General features: G+C 36.0%; 1 protein-coding gene across 5 annotated transcripts in view; it reads right to left on the bottom strand.

Annotated features, from left to right (window-relative positions):
- EXOC6 (exocyst complex component 6) overlaps positions 1-17,590 on the bottom strand; it is a 205,402-nt gene that overhangs the window by 152,646 nt on the left and 35,166 nt on the right. For 4 of the 5 annotated variants that reach the window (XM_060126179.1, XM_060126181.1, XM_060126180.1 and 1 more), the window contains exons 2-5: positions 7,366-7,537; positions 6,049-6,096; positions 5,869-5,959; positions 2,895-2,940 (exon numbers count right to left, since the gene is read on the bottom strand). In XM_060126179.1, coding sequence (XP_059982162.1) covers positions 2,895-2,940; positions 5,869-5,959; positions 6,049-6,096; positions 7,366-7,537 — 357 coding nt within the window. The remainder of the gene's footprint in view (positions 1-2,894; positions 2,941-5,868; positions 5,960-6,048; positions 6,097-7,365; positions 7,538-17,590) is intronic. The other variant, XM_060126183.1, reaches the window with a different exon arrangement.

Genomic DNA, 17,590 nt, shown 5'->3' with positions numbered 1-17,590 from the left:
ATTTTTACATTCTTTCTAACATATCTGTTAGCTTCCTAGTCTTATTTTATTTTTTACTTTGTTATTGTTCTTTTTTTTTTGCCACCCCACGGGGCTTGCAGGATTTTGGTTCGCGAGCCCGGGGTTGGGAAGAAGCTCCTGCAGTGGGAGCTCCGATATCTGATATCTGTGTGACAAAAAATAATTTTTTTAAAGAAGAAAAAGAGGGACTTCCCTGGTGGTGCAGTGGTTAAGAGTCCGCCTGCCAATGCAGGGGACACGGGTTCGATCCCTGATCCAGGAAGATCCCACATGCCAGGGAGTAACTGAGCCCATGTGCCACGACTACTGAGCCTGCGCTGTAGAGCCCACGAGCCACAACTACTGAGCCCACATGCCACAACTGCTGAAGCCCGTGTGCCTAGAGCCCGTGATCCACAAGAGAAGCCACCACAATGAGAAGCCCGCGCACTGCAACAAAGAGTAGCCCCCGCTCTCTGCAACTAGAGAAAGTCCGCGCACAGCAACGAAGACCCAATGCAGCCAAAAATAAATAAATTTATAAAACTAAAAAAAAGTTTTTTTTTTTGTTTTTTTTTTGTTTTGCGGTACGCGGGCCTCTCCCTGTTGTGGCCTCTCCCACTGCAGAGCACAGGCTCTGGACGCGCAGGCTCAGCGGCCATGGCTCACGTGCCCAGCCGCTCCGCGGCGTGTGGGATCTTCCCGGACCGGGGCACGAACCCGTGTCCCCTGCATCGGCAGGCGGACTCTCAACCACTGCGCCACCAGGGAAGCCCAAAAAAAAGTTTTAAAAATAAACTCACTTAAAAACAAAAGTAGGTTCACGTAGTACCCAGCACAATGGAAGTAAACAGACCCACCCACATCAAAGCTCACACCAGGAAATTACAGACCACAGATGACAAAGAGAAGATGCTAAAAGAGAGAAAATGTGGGTCACAAACCATGGATGAGAAATCAGAATGACTGCAAACTTGTCAATGGCAAACGTGGAAGCTGGAGGGCATGAAAGATAGGGTGTGTGTGTGTGTGTTATATAATAAGCCTACCTAGCATGCAGATGCAGATCTTAGTTTCTAAATACCATTACTCACTAAAAGGAGCTGTACTTTGGAGGACGGCTGCACTCAAAGACAAATGAGGACACAGGAACTGGCTTAAGGGGCTCCCCTAGCTAAACTGGGGACAATTTGTGCATCAAAAAGAATAAAGAGAATTACAGATTATAACTCATTTATTTTTTAAAAATCTGTGAGTCCATAGTGATAATCAGAAAAACAAAGAGCTAAAAAGAGGAAAAGTTCTTTACATAAAAGTCAGCTAATAAATGTTAAAGGAATGATAGAAGTATAAAAATCACCATTTTGTAACCCCAATGTGATACATGACTAAAATAAAAATCCTAAAACCACTGGGTGAAAGACTGTCAAGGAACAGGACTCAAAATATCACCCCCCACAGATTACATATTAATTGCAAAGAGAAAAATATACCTTTTCTTAAGAGATCTGATAGCCATCCCCTTAAACAAATGATCAAATTTAGGATAACCTAGAGATAATCTGATAGCATATACCTTCTGATGTCATACACAATACCACTTATGTTGTACTCATGCCAAAAACATGTAATCTGCATCTAATCATGAGAGAATGATCAAACAAATCCAAAATGCCCTGGTGTACAAGACAACTAACTTTTTCTTTGTTTTTCATGAAAAACAAAGAAAAGTGGGAAGACTATTCTAGATTACAGGGACAAAAAAATACATACTAACCAATATTTCAGGAAGGAAAAGAAGATATAAGACATTTTGGGGACAACTGGGTAAATTTAGATATAAATATTAGATTATGAAATATCTGAAGAAATATATAATGCTCCAAGCTTAAAAATAGAGAAGTAATAGTAAAAGTTAGTTATTTAATGACATAAATGTAAATACTAAAATAATTTCTTAAAAGAGGTAAAGGTTTTTGCCCCTAGGAAGGAGGAATGGTGAATGGCAAAAAGGGAAGGTGATGTCTGTTTTTTTTTTTTGCAACAAACACACAGAACTATTAACTATTATTGTACTTAAAATATGAGGATGTACAACTTTGATAGATAAAATACAATAAATTAATAATATACACATAAAAGACGCCTTCAGAATAGATTATGGCTCATGTATTAGTTAGGAACAAAATCATTCTACTAATTAGTACCAATTGGTAAAGACCAATAAAATTCAATGTAAAGCACTATGAAGCAGGACATACACAAATCTGAGTATAGATCTGCATATACTGCAATGTGATAATTAAGCAGTTATTAATAAACAAGAAGAAATGATTATTTCCCTATTTCAAACACATCTCGTTCTGATTTTTCTATGTAATTTAAAAGGGTTCATCTTTAAAACATTTTAAACATAATTACATCTAATGCTCCTACAGCAATTCATAAACTACTTTAAATCACTTTATCTTTCATCTGTCATGTATACATATGTATTATAAAAGAGAACATGAACTACACTAGCCCAGATTGTCAAAATGTAACTACCCACGCTTTGCTTTCACAAAGTACACACTTAGCCTTTGATTGTGCGCAACGTTAACGTGTTGTTAAGTTAATCAATATTTTTTCATTCCTGTTCAGTTGCCTATTTGTTCTTCATCAATATTATCAATCTCTGATATCAATTACAAAGGACAATGATCCACAAATAAATGGCTAAGAACTGCTTTACTGAATGATCCTGATGGGCAAATTGCATTAACAAAGAATAGTTAAACACAGAAAAGCAAAACTTCAGATGATTCACTATAATTTACAGTAATTTTATCTATGCTCTCAGTAACAGGAAAAAAAACTCTTATTAAAAATAATTAGGAAAGAAAACAACTCACCTTTTTGCACTCATCTGTTCTTTCAGCTTACTGTACATTTCCAGCACTGCATTAAAAAATATAACTTATTTTAGCTTTCAAAATAAAAAAAATTTTTGAGAGATGAAAATAAAGCAGGGAAGAACATATAAATTCAGTAATTTTCTCCATACCTTGATTTAGGCTTATATTTTCAAATAAAATTTTATACTTCAATTAAATTAAAACATTTTAATTTCTACATATATTGAACATTATATTATATAAATTAATACATTATATTGAACTGGGAACACTTGTACATGCTGACAACTATAACTGAGACATCAACCTAGTAACAATTATCCTAATCAGAAACTTACTACTATCTCTTCCTGCAGTGGAAGTGGAAGTTTGGATCTTAGTTATTTGAGAGAGAAAGTTGAGCAACAGTGAGATTAATTGATTTTGATTCAATATACCAAATAAAATAATGCAACTGTGTTACAGCTCATTAAACAAAATTTTACACCAAACGCTCAGAGAAAGAAAAAACTCAAAAGTTTACAGCGGAGAGTAAATTATAATAAAGGCATAAATAAACATAACAAAGTATCTATATTTGTTTTATCATTTCCATCAAAGGCTCAGAAATACAATTATTCAATAAAATTGTTATAAGCTTCAGCAAGAAGACACACTGCCACCAAAAAGGTTTTAATGCAACAATGTAGATTACCATTCATCCTTAGTAAAATTTCAAAGTATAAAGTAGGTAAATTACTGTTAGATCATCAAGTCAGCTCACATTTTCCTAGACAAGAGAGAGAGAGACACATTTTTTTTTCCAGATTTTTTACAGTCTTATGGCTACTCCCTAGGGGTCTTCAGGTTCACAAAAGATATTGTTTAACTGCCTGAAAAACCATAAAAACTGCAATGGTGGCTATAATGAACCAGTCCTAACTCTGCAGACCCTATATATATCTCTATCAAAGTCCCTTTATTGCAATGCAATATATCTCACATTTTCCAATCAAAGCATTACAGTGAACACATGACCTAGGAAAGAGCCTAAAAAACTGCTACTACAAGTATAAACTTTCTTTGAAGTCTCCTGTTTTATCTCAACAATTCGTGTAAATTTCACAACTACCTTATATTATTTCCATATTGTTTTCATATAAAAATAATGCTTTCCTCAAAAATAATTAACTAACTAATACACCAGGAAAATGCATTGTTTACCCTGTGACTTCTTATATCCTCTCATACTCCTCTTAACCTAAGGAGGAGTTAGGCAGTTGTACAGTAATGGCTTTCTTGTCTTTATTCACATTAGATGGTGGGACCCTTCAGAGCCGGGACTATATCATTTTCAACTTTATATTTCCAATATCTACCATAATGCCTGACACAAAAAAGTAGGTATGGGGCTTCCCTGGTGGCGCAGCGGTTGAGAGTCCGCCTGACGATGCAGGGGACACGGGTTCGTGCCCCGGTCTGGGAAGATCCCACATGCCGCGGAGCGGCTGGGCCGGTGAGCCATGGCCGCTGAGCCTGCGCGTCCGGAGCCTGTGCTCCGCAACGGGAGAGGCCACAACAGGGAGAGGCCCGCGTACACCAAACAAACAAACAAAAAAAGTAGGTATGAGTGTATAATTAGATAGAAGGATAGATGGAGGAAAGGAGGTAGTAGTTCTGGATGTGGCTGTTAAGAACACAATGTCGACATGAACTCAGATTTCCTGTCCAGCCTTGACAGCAAAGACAGTAGCAGTAAAAAAAAATCTAGCTTCTACTTCCCTTTATTTCTCTATTTCAAATAGCCCACTAGGGTTGAATAAGCTGAATTTACTCTTTCTTATTCCATCAGTACCCAATTTTTTAGGCTTATTACCATTCAGGGACAAAGCATTCAAACCTAGAGTGTGTTCATGACTATTTCAGTGTATCTGATGGTGACAAAGAAGTATTATTAAGCATTACTATAAGGAAATAGGTTTCTCAACCCTAAAACCTAACATAATAAGCAGACATTTTATTTACTCAAAGTTAATGTGCACATATCCCTGGTCCATTAGAAATTAAGATGAACAGAATTTCAGTGATTCTAAAACAAAAAAGAAAAGCTTTATTCTCACAAGTCAGAAAACAATTTTTTTAGCTAATAAAATATGCTAACAGTTTATGTAATTTGTAGTCTAAGCTAAATTTACATTATATAAATATTATACAAAGCACCTTATTCTATTGCCCTGGATATGGAGGTTCAGGTTCCTTCCAAAAAAAAAAATAAGTTAAAAATGGGACACTGAGATTTAGCTTACTATATTAAAAAAGGATGTCATATACCTGTTTCCTTTTGTTTGAACAGGGTATATCCAGGTAAAGAAAGTACTGGTTAGTTTCTTCAGAATTTATTTGATGTCCCAGGAATATGTGAGCGCTAACAGAGACACCAGAAACTCAGAAACCTAAAAAGTCAGTCTTCCCAAAATATAAGAGGAAAGGCAAGACCGAAAAAGGGAAAAGATCTAGCACTTTTGGATGTTTTCTTATTAGCAAAATGAAATTGTGACCAAAGGCAAACCTGCTTAAGTGACAAAAAGAAAACAATGGAAAACTAAAGGTAAAAAAATTAGGCAAATTAGGAAAATGAAAGAAAATGTAATCAAAAGACACTCTCTCCATGGGAAAGTATTCTGAGGGGAAAAAAGGCAGGGGGTGGGTTGGGGAGGGACAAAGGGCAAACTAGGCAGAAAGGAAATGGAAAGGTAGGGGTTGTTCTAGGAGACTGATGTGACAGATCATCAAATAGGGGCCTTATAATAAGGAAAACCATGAAAATTCAGGGAATAAAGTAGATAAGAAAGAATACCATGGGCTCTGGCGGGGGGGGGGGGGGACAATCACCAAGTAATCTGTAATACCTATAATGAATAATGACTATACACTACCATTAAATTACAATTTCACCAAGCTGAACGTTACACTATAGACAAGTTTAACTTACCTGGAAGGCATAACTGCAATTTTTCTATTACAGTTGTAATATTCCTCTGCTGAATTCTACATCGAATAATATCTTCTGTTTGGACTATCACCTTAAAAAGAAGAAATGTCCATATTTTAAAATGAACAGTTAAATTGCATCCACATATTGAATACTCAAAAAAATGTATCATTTTCTCACCTCCTTTCCAGCATCTTGAAATCTTCGGTTGGTATCAGTAACTTGCACCTTAAAAATAATTTCACCTTAGTTAGACAAATACGCATAAAACTGCCCTGATGTAACTGCTCACCCTTGTAATCAGATCATGCTTCATGAGAAACTTAGAACAAAGAAATGCAAATTCAAATTAACTCTACAGCTTGAACTTGAACTTTTGATTGAAAAGGGCTTTTGTTAACTTCAATTACTTATGACAGTTCTTTTTAACAGATTCTGTGGCAAACTTCTCAAATTTAATCCAGATTTTTGAACTTTACTTGCTTCTCTAAGTCTGTAAAACAATTCAAATCACTGACCCAGTTGACCACTGGTCCCTTTTTGATAACTTCAATGAGGTCTATGTGCCATTCATTGTCTGTAGGAAATAGTGATTGCATTTTATGGTAATTAAACATTCATACTTTGCTGAATGCAAACACTGGGTGGTTGATTAACATCAAACACGGAAATCTCAATCCACAGCAACATTTTAATGCTGCAGGTGCAGGCAAAGCTCAACCTCAAATTTTCCCACATATTAAGTGACTCATTAGGTCATCATAGTAAGGAAGCACATTCTGGTTTATTAAAAATCTCATTAATTTCTGAACAAAGATGCTCAGTGACCTCATTGATGCTGTATTTGGTCTCTTGTTATCTGAATATCCTTTATATAATGGTTTTCTAATCATAACCTCTGGTGAACCAGGGTCATTCTGTCTGCTAAGCTCTCCAAATGTAAAGAAAGATAAATAGGACAATTCTTATAACTAAATATTTTGTATTCTGACAGAACAAATCCAGGTCTCATTTAATAAATAATGTTTTTGCTGTGTGGCAGAAAATGTAGACCAACTTTCCTTAAGAAAACTACACATTGCTATTAAACTAAGAAAAAAAACTGTTTCACTATAATTAAATAACTTTGAGAACACAATCATTTATAGTAAGTTTTTAGAAGTTTTCAGAAGATAGCTTTTTATCAATATTGTACTAATCGTCACTTTAGAACTCTAAAACTCCAAATGAGGCCTTTCATTGTGTGAATTTTTTGAGTTCAATTCCCTGCATGGAAAGAAATCCTGTTAAGTCAATGCATTACTTGGTTTACAAAAAAAAAAAAGAGATTACTCCTGTCATTAGCATGACAACTGTATTAATAGAGCATTCCCAAATATGTACACTAATCCACTTCTTAAAAATAGTGCATTTAATAATGACTTGTAAATATGCACTATAAACTAATACTTGAGTAATTTGAGAGCAAAGGTAAATAGAATTTTAACTATTTCTTACCTTCAGTTTTTCTGCATCAGTCCTTACTTTAAGGAGTTCTGTAATAGCATCTACAAAACCCTGATGATGAAAATTACACATCTTTTCAATTTCCTTGTCATGATTACGGATACAAGCATCTAACTTTTCCATAAACTTCTTGTGTGCATTCGGTTGGTCATCATACACAGACCTGTATATATACAAAAAGAAAGCTAACATTAACTTCCCAGTTCACCAAAATTTACTCTTTATTAAGCCCAAGCTCTGCAAGAGCTGATATCTTAAAATAAAATCTCTGAAGAAACTAGGTTGATAGTACTGACATTAACAGAAATAATTTGGGTGGAAAATACTTAATTTCTTTTTGAACATGTTAATATTTAAAGAGCCACAGCCCTCTAGATATATCACTAGGCATCTGGAAATAAAAGTCTGAGATTCAGGAGATGAGTCTTCAAACATACTAGTGCTCAAAAAAGAATCACTAAGTGAATGATGAAGGAATGAATGAACAAACTCCTGATTTCTACAGCATTTACTATGTGTCAGGACATATTCTGAGTGCTTTATATATTAACTCTTTAATCCTCATAACAAGCCTGTAACGTAGTATTGTTATTACCCTTGCTAATTTACAGATAAGTTACAGATTATGTAACTGTCATAAATTCCACAACTAGCAAGTGACAGCTGGTTGCTAGTTGTGGAATGAACATGAATATGGGATATGAATCCTGGTAATCTGGCTCCAGAGTTCATATTCCCAAGTACAAGGCCATACTGCAATCACCCCAATGTTCTCTAAACATGACGTTTGCACTCCTACTGTATCTTAGCTCCTGCTGGCTCCACATTGAGGGACTTCCCCATCCACCTTGAAGGAAAAGATTAACCTTGCCCAAAAAAAGGTTTGGCCCTTGCTCCCAACTCCTGGGCGGTTAGCCTTTGGAATGTCCTGCCTGATAGATGCCTTTGTTTACTTGGGCGCCTTGGGCAATGCCAAATAGTCTAAGCTAACAATGTGACTTACAATGTGATTTACAGTTGATGGGGGCATGGGACCACATGGTATGAGCTCTGGAGGGGCTGAAGATTAAGGTCAGCAACTCAGGCAGTCAGCTGTGCCTATGGGACCAACCCCCAGTAAAAGACACCATGGCTTGGGAGAGCTTCCCTGGTTAGTAATACTCCATGACTGTTACCATGCATCATTGCTGGGGGAAATAAGTGCTGTCCACATGACTCCAGTAGGAAAGGACAATTGGAAGCTCCCTGCTGGAACTCTCCTAGATCCTGCCTGATGTGCCTTCTCCTGTTGTTAATTTTAATCTGTATCTTTTTAAAAATTATTATTTTATTTATTTATTTAGGCTGCACTGGGCTTTTGTTGCAGCACGCGGGCTTCTCTAGTTGCGGCACACAGGCTTAGTTGCAGTATGTGGGATCTTAGTTCCCCAACCAGGGATCAAATCCTGGGCCCCCTGAGTTGGGAGCACAGAGTGTGAACCACTGGACCATACTGAACCTGAAAGCAGTCTTGGGGACCTCCCAAAAGTGTGCGCCCCCATCTGTTGCCCATGGTTTGAGGTTCAGTTCAAGTCCCATTTCCTCCAGCAGGCCTTTTTCAATCATTTCCACGCCAAGTAATCTTTTCATCTGTAGGACAGACAAAAAGTCAGTCTGCTCACTCTGACACGTTATATACAAATATTTCTTTACATTGTAACTTAAATGTTTCAAGTATATGTCATATATTGTGTTTCTCCACAAAGACCATAAGCTTCTTGAGGGCAGCCTCCATGTGGCAGATTTTTAGTGAGTACCTATTATAACACTAGACACAGCAATATAAGGTTGCAATCATTAAGAACTTGGGCCTTCAAGAGCTAAGCTAGAACTAGGCTCTGATCTTGGATATCTTCTCTTTTCTACCTATACTGTCTCTAGATCTCACCTAGACTTGGAGTTTTAAATTCCATAAACACTCTGACACGTCCCAAATTTGTATTTCTAGGCCTGACCTCTCCCTTGAACTTCAAACTCATGCATCACTCCAACTGGATATCTGATAAGCATCTCAAATATGTCCAAAATGAATTCCTATCTTCTTCCCCAAACCCTGGTCCTCCCACAGCCTTCCCTCATCTTAGTAAACTCCATTATTCTAGTTGTTCAGGCAAAAAAACCTTGAAATCATCCCTGACTATTCTCTTCTCTCACCTCCCCACCAAAACAATCCAGCCACATCTCACTACCTCCACTGGTATCACCCTGCACTAAGCCAACAACGTGTCTTGCCTAGATTATTGCCAACAGCTCCCTAACCAGTCTCCTTGATTCCACCCTTGTTTCCCTTCAGTCTGTTCTCAACAAAGTAGACAAAATAATCCCACTAAAATATAAGTCAGACCCCATGTCTCTCTTCTGCTCAAAACCCTATTTTTCTTACAGCAGCCTATAAAGCCCTACATAATTCTGCCCCATATTATCACAATTACCTCACTTCCTAATACTTTACTTATTCCACGCCAGCAACACTGGCCTCCTTGTGGTTCCTGAAACCCACCAAGCACATTCCTGTCCTATGCTTCGCACATGCTGTTTCCTCTAGCTGGATCACATTTCTCACACATGGCTGTCTCCCTCTCCTCCTTCAGGTTTTTGGGTCTCCTTCTTGATGAAGCCCTTTCTGGCCACAATATCCACATTATAAACACACACACACACACACACAGACACACACACAAAATTCCCTTTCTTGCTTTTTTTTTTTTCTAAAATAAAGGAATTTACTTTGTCCCTGCATCACTCTTACCACTATTGAACATACTATTTCACACTTTTATTTTCTGTCTTTGCTCACTGGAATGTAAGTTGCAGGAGGGCAGAGAGTTTTTGTCTATTTTGTTCCCTGTTGTACACCCAGCCCTAGAATACAGCCTACCATGTAGCAGGTGGTCAGTAAATAATTGATAGATGGACAGATGGATGGATGGAATCAAAAAGGACACTTACTAGCTGTTCAACCTCAGCTAAGCCATCCAACTTCTCTAAAACCAAATTCTCTCAACAATAAAATAGGGATTTAAAAAAGTATCTACATCAGAGTGTTATGAGGATTAAGTTAGTAAACATACGAAAAACTCTTAGCACAGTAACTGACACATAGTAAGTGCTCAATATACACTGGCTACTATCATAGTATGTACATAAGAGACATCCAAATCCTTGTTAAATAAGTGAACCATCTGCTGAATAATTAAGTACTGGCTGCAAATATCAAGTAGCTAACACTCAATTACCCATGCTGTAGGAGTTGACTACCCCTAATACCTGACAATTGTATAGGGACTTTTATAATCTTTACAACTAATGTTTCATTTATTTTTTACACCACACCATAGAAAATATCATTGCCTCCTTTTTACAAATGAGGAAACAGGCATAGAAATGGTAAATGAGTTAGTTGCTCAGCGTCGCCTAGTTAGTGAGTGACTGAGGCAGTACCAGAATTCCCATCTCATGCTTTTCCTATAATTAACACATATAGCTAACAAGAACTCTTAGTTAAACAAACAACATTATACCAAAGGAAAATTTGTGTGCAAGAGGAAATTTATTTAACTGACCCTGGTGTGCTATAAACAAATTTTTATTTCATAATTGTGAACAAGTGTTATATTTCTTTAAGTAATGTATATATATGCATTTCTAAGATCATTTTTTACATATTTTAATAAAAGTTTGATATTTATCTGGCTCTTAAAATACCAGGTAGTAAACAGAAAATACCAAAAGAACCAGCTCTTTTTTTTTTTTTTCTATTACTCTTGTAGCATTGTAGCAAAAAACTAGCAAGAGGTATTTCAGGACTGCCCTACTACAGTGTCACTCCAAAGGAAAGTTTGACTCCTTTTGTGAGTGCAAAGGCAATACTGTTATCTCTTTAAAAAATAACACTGACATATAAATAAAAAGAAGAGAAACAATAGTTATTTCCCAGAAGTCTATTTTATTTTAGAAAGTTCTTAAAGTCCAAACCTTAGTGTGCCTTTCCAATTTATTCTCTAGAGCTTTAAAAACTACTCCTGCATTATAGCGCTTCAGAACACTGCCAGTGCAGCTATCATAGCATCTATTTATATATATACACACATATATAAGGATATAATACATATATTACAGCATATATATTAAAACATATAATAGCAGTGTAACTATTATAGCAGGTGAACACCTTTTTTCCTATTGATGTTATTAGTATGGAGAAAAACAATATCATGACATACGTATTTCCCACCATCCATTAACAGAAAACCAAAGCCTGAAATGGGTGAACTACTTACATTCCATGCCTTCTGCTATTAAAATAGAAAGGTAAGTCCCAATATAGGAAATAAAAATAACATTAAAGAATTAGTACTGTGAATGAGAAGGAAAAGTAGGTCTTGATCTGCCTACTGATAAGTCTCTCCTGACCCTTGGTAACCATCTGCCATTCCAGTCCTGAGTACAAGTTGCACTCCAAGCTGATACAACCCACTTGTCAACCACAATCCATATCAACGAGATCATTCTGAGCAGAGTACACAGAAATGAAGTTGAGATAAAGAAATGTTCTAAATCACAGAAATGAATTACATTTAAACAAAGTATTGAAGGATGACCTGGCAAGTGCCAGAATCCAAAATTCACCAAATGATAGAATATTCTAGGGTCCTGAAAAGAACCCTAGAAAGTACATAGTTCTGCCTTTCTTAATTTAATAGATGCAACACAAATCTAAAAGCCAAATCCAAGTACTCAAAAAAGGCATTAATCACGACATGTAGTTGATTTAACCCTCTACCCACTCTTATGAAAAGTAAAGTAAAAAATAATTACTCTAAAAATTTGCCAATAAAGCCAATAACAAATAGCTAAGTGAATAGAGAGAGGCAGGAAGGGATAAAAGGTGGGTATGTATAGAACACTGGAAAAAGGAAGAAAAGAAGAGCAATTCTTATCCCAAGAATTTTTGCATAGCAAGAATTATCAATCTTCTCTCTGAAGGGATCTATGCTTAATTATAGAGATGATCTGGTGACAAGGTGGAGGGAGACGTTCATGGAGAGAAGCAGAGAAGATGTGCACTCCCTGTCAACAATTCCCCAGCGACTTAGTGGACTAAAGAGGAGTCATATTCTGCTGCTTCTGGCTTAATGTAATAAAGACCACAAAAAAAACAGTAACACACGACCAAGTACTCACTATTAGGTGATTTACATGCATTATCTCATTAGTATTCACTACAGCTTAATGATGTAGATACTGTTAGCATCCCAATCTACAAATGTAGTTTGGGAAGATTAAGACTTTAAGTCCAAAGTCACAGAGTAGTGGGACCAAGATTTAACCCCAGGTCTACCTAGCTCCAAAGCCAGTGCTCTTAACCATTATTTTAGACAGCCTCTCCAATCAGAAATGGTGATAAGCAGCATGAGAATGCAGAGAAGTTACCAGCATAGCAACTAACCAGATCACCTTTGAAGATCAACAATTGAGAATGACTCAGTAGGGAATCCCTGATGTGCACTGTTGCACCCATCAGGTGAAATCATCCAACGAACAGAAAAAGGGGATGAGAACTGAGGCATAGCTAATTGTTAGGCAGTATTAAATTACAAACGCAAGAAAATAAGGAGGAACAAAGTATGAAGCAGAGAAAACTGAGGGCCCGGTACTCAGCTACCCTCAGCTGAAGGGACTCTCAAAAATCTATTTTTCTTTTTCCTTTTTATGTCTTTGAATGATAATCATTATTCTTTGAAATTCTGACTTGCACGGCAAGAAAGGAAATACCATTCAGCACTATTCATTCCTTGAATCCTAAGTTGGTTAACAGTTGTATCCATCTAATTAGTGTGCCAGATATATTGCTGTTCTAAATGTTCAAGCAATATACAATGTTAGTGAAAATAATTTTTTCTTCTTTCAAAATGTCCCCAGGATTTTATAATGTCTGTTGGCAAGCCTAATCAAGTTTCTATAAATAAATACACACAGATATGACAAAACCAGAAAGAGTGAACATTAGAAAGTCGGTAAATTTTCCACTACCCACATCCACTATGGGTGCAACTTAGTGCTCCATATATAGATAATGACTTCAATATAAGAGTCCAGTCAGCACTTCCAAAAGCTTAGCACAATAAAACCTTACTTCTGGCAAAATTTAATGCTAATCAGACAAAACTCAGATGCAAATCAATTTTAAAAGAAGAGATGACTTTAAAACTTCGTGAAGAAAAACAAAGATGGACTACGCTACACTATGATTTTATTTACATATTTTAACTTTAGCAACTAGGAATGCATAAAAGCATTCCTGTATTTGTCTTAAAAAATGTTTATGTCTTAAAAGCATAGCAAAAAAAAATTTTAGGTACACACTTTCTATCTTCATTATATCTAATCTTCCACAGCAATGCAAAGTACGGAAATATGAGTTATCTCACAGTATATGATCATCTGATATATCAGGCTTATAGGATGTAAACAAGTAAATGTGCTTTCTGAAATGCCTCTTGAATTGTAGGCACAGGGCTCCACCTAGTGGTAATAAAGTAAATATAAGAAAACTAAGATGTCATTTAAATGTTAAAATTGGTTCTTTGAAAATTAATGCTTTTATCATCAAATCAAATGTCTTAATGGAGGCACTCAGGCTACTTCGATATTTTAGACAGATGCTACGTTCTGTTAATAATATTAATAATTTACTAATCTTAGGAAAACATCTTTCTGAAGGAAAACAAACATTCACAAGATACTATGTGAAAAAGAACTCTCTTCTTATTACTGGCAACATTAGGATTTTTTTGTCAAAAAGCATATAATACCCGTACACTATTTTCAGTATCTTTTTCTTTCATTGTATCTTCATTGTAAAAAAAAATTCCATCATAATAACTCTAAAGAAAATAAAATCTGTTTCCTGAGAAATTATTTTTTAAATTTTCTTTTACTAAAATAATTGTATCAGCTACTTCTGACTTCCACTGTATGCTTTTTAATATCATTTTCTACTTTTTCAAACATTAACCACATTTTTTCACCAGTTCCTCAAATGACACATTTGCCTTAATTCTGTACTTCTAGTAATAAAAAATTGTGTTTGCATCCATTTGAGCATTCTATATTCTTCCAGTCCACAGGCATTTTTCTATTCTCTCACCAAAGTTTCAAATGGCTTATCAAACTTAATTTCTAAAATATTAATTTTATATTTCCAATAATTAGTATTCAAGATTTGGTATTTCATATTAATGAGATTATTTATGATACTTTTTCAGCAATTTCATACTTGTATTGAATGCTTTTCATGTTCTAAGTACCAATCATACTGATTAGTACTAAAATTTTGGTTACTAACTATAAAAATATACTTTTCTAATATCAAACATATTTATGACAATTAACCACCCTAGGATTATCAGCTTTTGACAAATTTAACATTCCTAAAAATGCTGCTATGAAAACAATGTTAAACGTAACACAGAAAAAGTGATCAGAAGTTTTCAAAAAGCTATGAAAACCATCGTATCCAATACAAATTACTTGCTATCAATCTCAAAAATAGTTTTTAAAACAGGTTTTCGGTATATCAATAAATTTGGTAAATTCAGCAAACTGGTCATGCAACAAACCAGTCATTTGGCAAGTAATTTAAGACCAAGATTTGAAAATATTTCCTTAAATAGAAGCACATGAATTGCTAGTTTAAGTTCTTTCAGAACAGGATATATGTAAGCCCCAAGTATAAAAGGGCAGTTACACACCAGTGAGACGCTACTTTGTCTCATCAGCAGTTCTCTGTGCCTACTGTATGGATCCTGGAAACTAGGAGAAGCTACACTGAGATACTCTAACTGCTCCTACCCTAAGTGACCACTTGGTTTTTGTATCCTAGGCTATGTAAATTGGAAATGTAATCTAATTTTTCAGTGGAGCACTGTCTTTAATACCAGTTTATAACCCACTTGAAAACCTGCAGCTAGAGTCAGAAATGGGACTTGAAACACTGCAACTCTCTTCAGCAGCCTTTAGATACATTTAAGGTGTCCCAAATTCCAGTAACATCCATATGAGAAACAATAAGCTAAAATATTCAAAGACAGCAAATGAGTTCTCATTGGGGAGAAAAGCCCCTTTTACATAAGGTCACATGATTTGGAACTCTTTTTTTTTTAAACAATGAATAGCAAAGACACCATTTCCCTTCCTTAAATACACAAAAGGACTGCTCAAAGTACCACTCCATCTTGGGGAAAAAAATAAATTTATATTACAGTAATTTAGCAATTTAGAACAGCAAGAAAGAAAATAGTCAATCATAAGGTGTCATGTTAAATGTTAGTATTCCTAACATTTTCCATTTCATCAAATACATCAAACATGAATAACAAATTCCCATAACTTTCCCTGCTTCTCTGTAATCCAGGTGCAAATAAGAAGTGAAATAGCTCCAAAGCATTAACAGCAGGATAAAGAGAAAGGAGAATTCTTTCCAACAATATTCATTAAGTACCAACCATGTACAACAGAAACTGAAAATTAAGCACAAAAGACAGGCATATGCACAGGTAACTTTAATACAGAGGATGGCTGCTCCCTAAATCATTAAAATTTATCTGTGCTGAGCCTAACTCTTCAAGGAGGCAGGAAAGTAAATGAAGTTTTATAACACAGGTCCAAAATTCTCTGACACACCTTCCCTTTCCTTTGAATTTGGACAGGCTTATGACTGCTTCCACCAATGGAATATAACTTAAGTAATAGTATGTGACTTCAGAAGCCAGAAAAAAAAGCCCTGCAGCTTCCACACAGAGGTCTTTAGATACTCATTCTGGGGAAAACCATCCATCACGTAAGAAATCTAACAATCCTAAAAATGACATGCTGAAGAGGCCACATGTGGGCACTCCCACATGACAGCACATCATCTGCCAGCAATGTGAGTGAGCCACCATGGCTGTCTAGTCCAGTAGAGCCTCAGCTGATTTTAGCCCAAGCAGCAACCAATATCTGACTGCAGCCGCATGAAAGACCCCAAGCCACAACTGTCCAGCAGAATCCTTCCCAAACCTCTGAAAAAGGTTTCTAAGTACATGAACAAATTGTTTGGACATTTGCTTAAAATATTTAAAATCAAATTAAATTTAAATCTTTTCCAGAATAATTCTTTTTTTCGCTATTTCTTTTTCCCTTTTGGCACTAATCCTTTTTGGCACTGTCCTTAACTTCCTTTTTGACCCCAGGATGCTCTTCCCCACAATATGCCTCAATCTTAAACTTCCTTCAGAATTCACCTCAAGATAGTTCCTTTGGGATACTTTCATGAATAGCTATATTGAATAATGAATTCCCCATTACCTAGAATTTTCCCAGCTCTTTTACATACAGTCTATAATACACTATCTTTTTTTTTTTTTTTTTGCGGTATGTGGGCCTGTCACTGTTGTGGCCTCTCCCGTTGTGGAGCACAGGCTCCGGATGCGCAGGCTCAACGGCTCATGGGCCTAGCCGCTCCGTGGCATGTGGGATCTTCCCAGACCAGGGCACGAACCTGTGTCCCCTGCATCGGCAGGCGGACTCTCAACCACTGCGCCACCAGGGAAGCCCAATAATACACTATCTTTTATTTATTTGTATAACACATCAAATTTATTCTCCAATTACTTAGTGTATGTTTTATCTTCTAAATTCCTTGAGAACTGAAGGTGTCTTCAGTCCACAAATGCTGTGAGGATGCAAAGAACTGTAAATCTTAATAAAGAGAAAAGGTTCACTAGAGGGCACTCTTCACCAAAAAGTAATCTCTAGAAATCCAAATATTTTTCTTTTATGATTGTATCAAAATACGGTGTGCATCTATCTCATACTCAACCTAATTAACAACTAAGTACTGTGAAATCAAAATAAAAATATTTCCTCCTTTTTTAAATCTGCTTTATGATGTTATCTACTGCTTTAATATAATGGTTAAAAACAGCAGAACAACAAAAACAGACATACAAATCAATGGAACAAAATAGAAAGGCAAAAAATAAACCCACACACCTACAGTCAATTAATCTATGATAAAGGAGGCAAGAATATACAATGGAGAAAAGACAAGCAAGTAGTGTTGGGAAAGCTGGACAGCTGCATGTAAATCAATGAAATTAAAACACTCCCTCACACCATATATAAAAATAAACTC

Source organism: Lagenorhynchus albirostris, chromosome 16, assembly GCF_949774975.1.
Source record: "Lagenorhynchus albirostris chromosome 16, mLagAlb1.1, whole genome shotgun sequence".
NCBI lineage: Eukaryota > Metazoa > Chordata > Mammalia > Artiodactyla > Delphinidae > Lagenorhynchus > Lagenorhynchus albirostris.
This window is presented reverse-complemented; position numbering and strand designations above follow the sequence as displayed.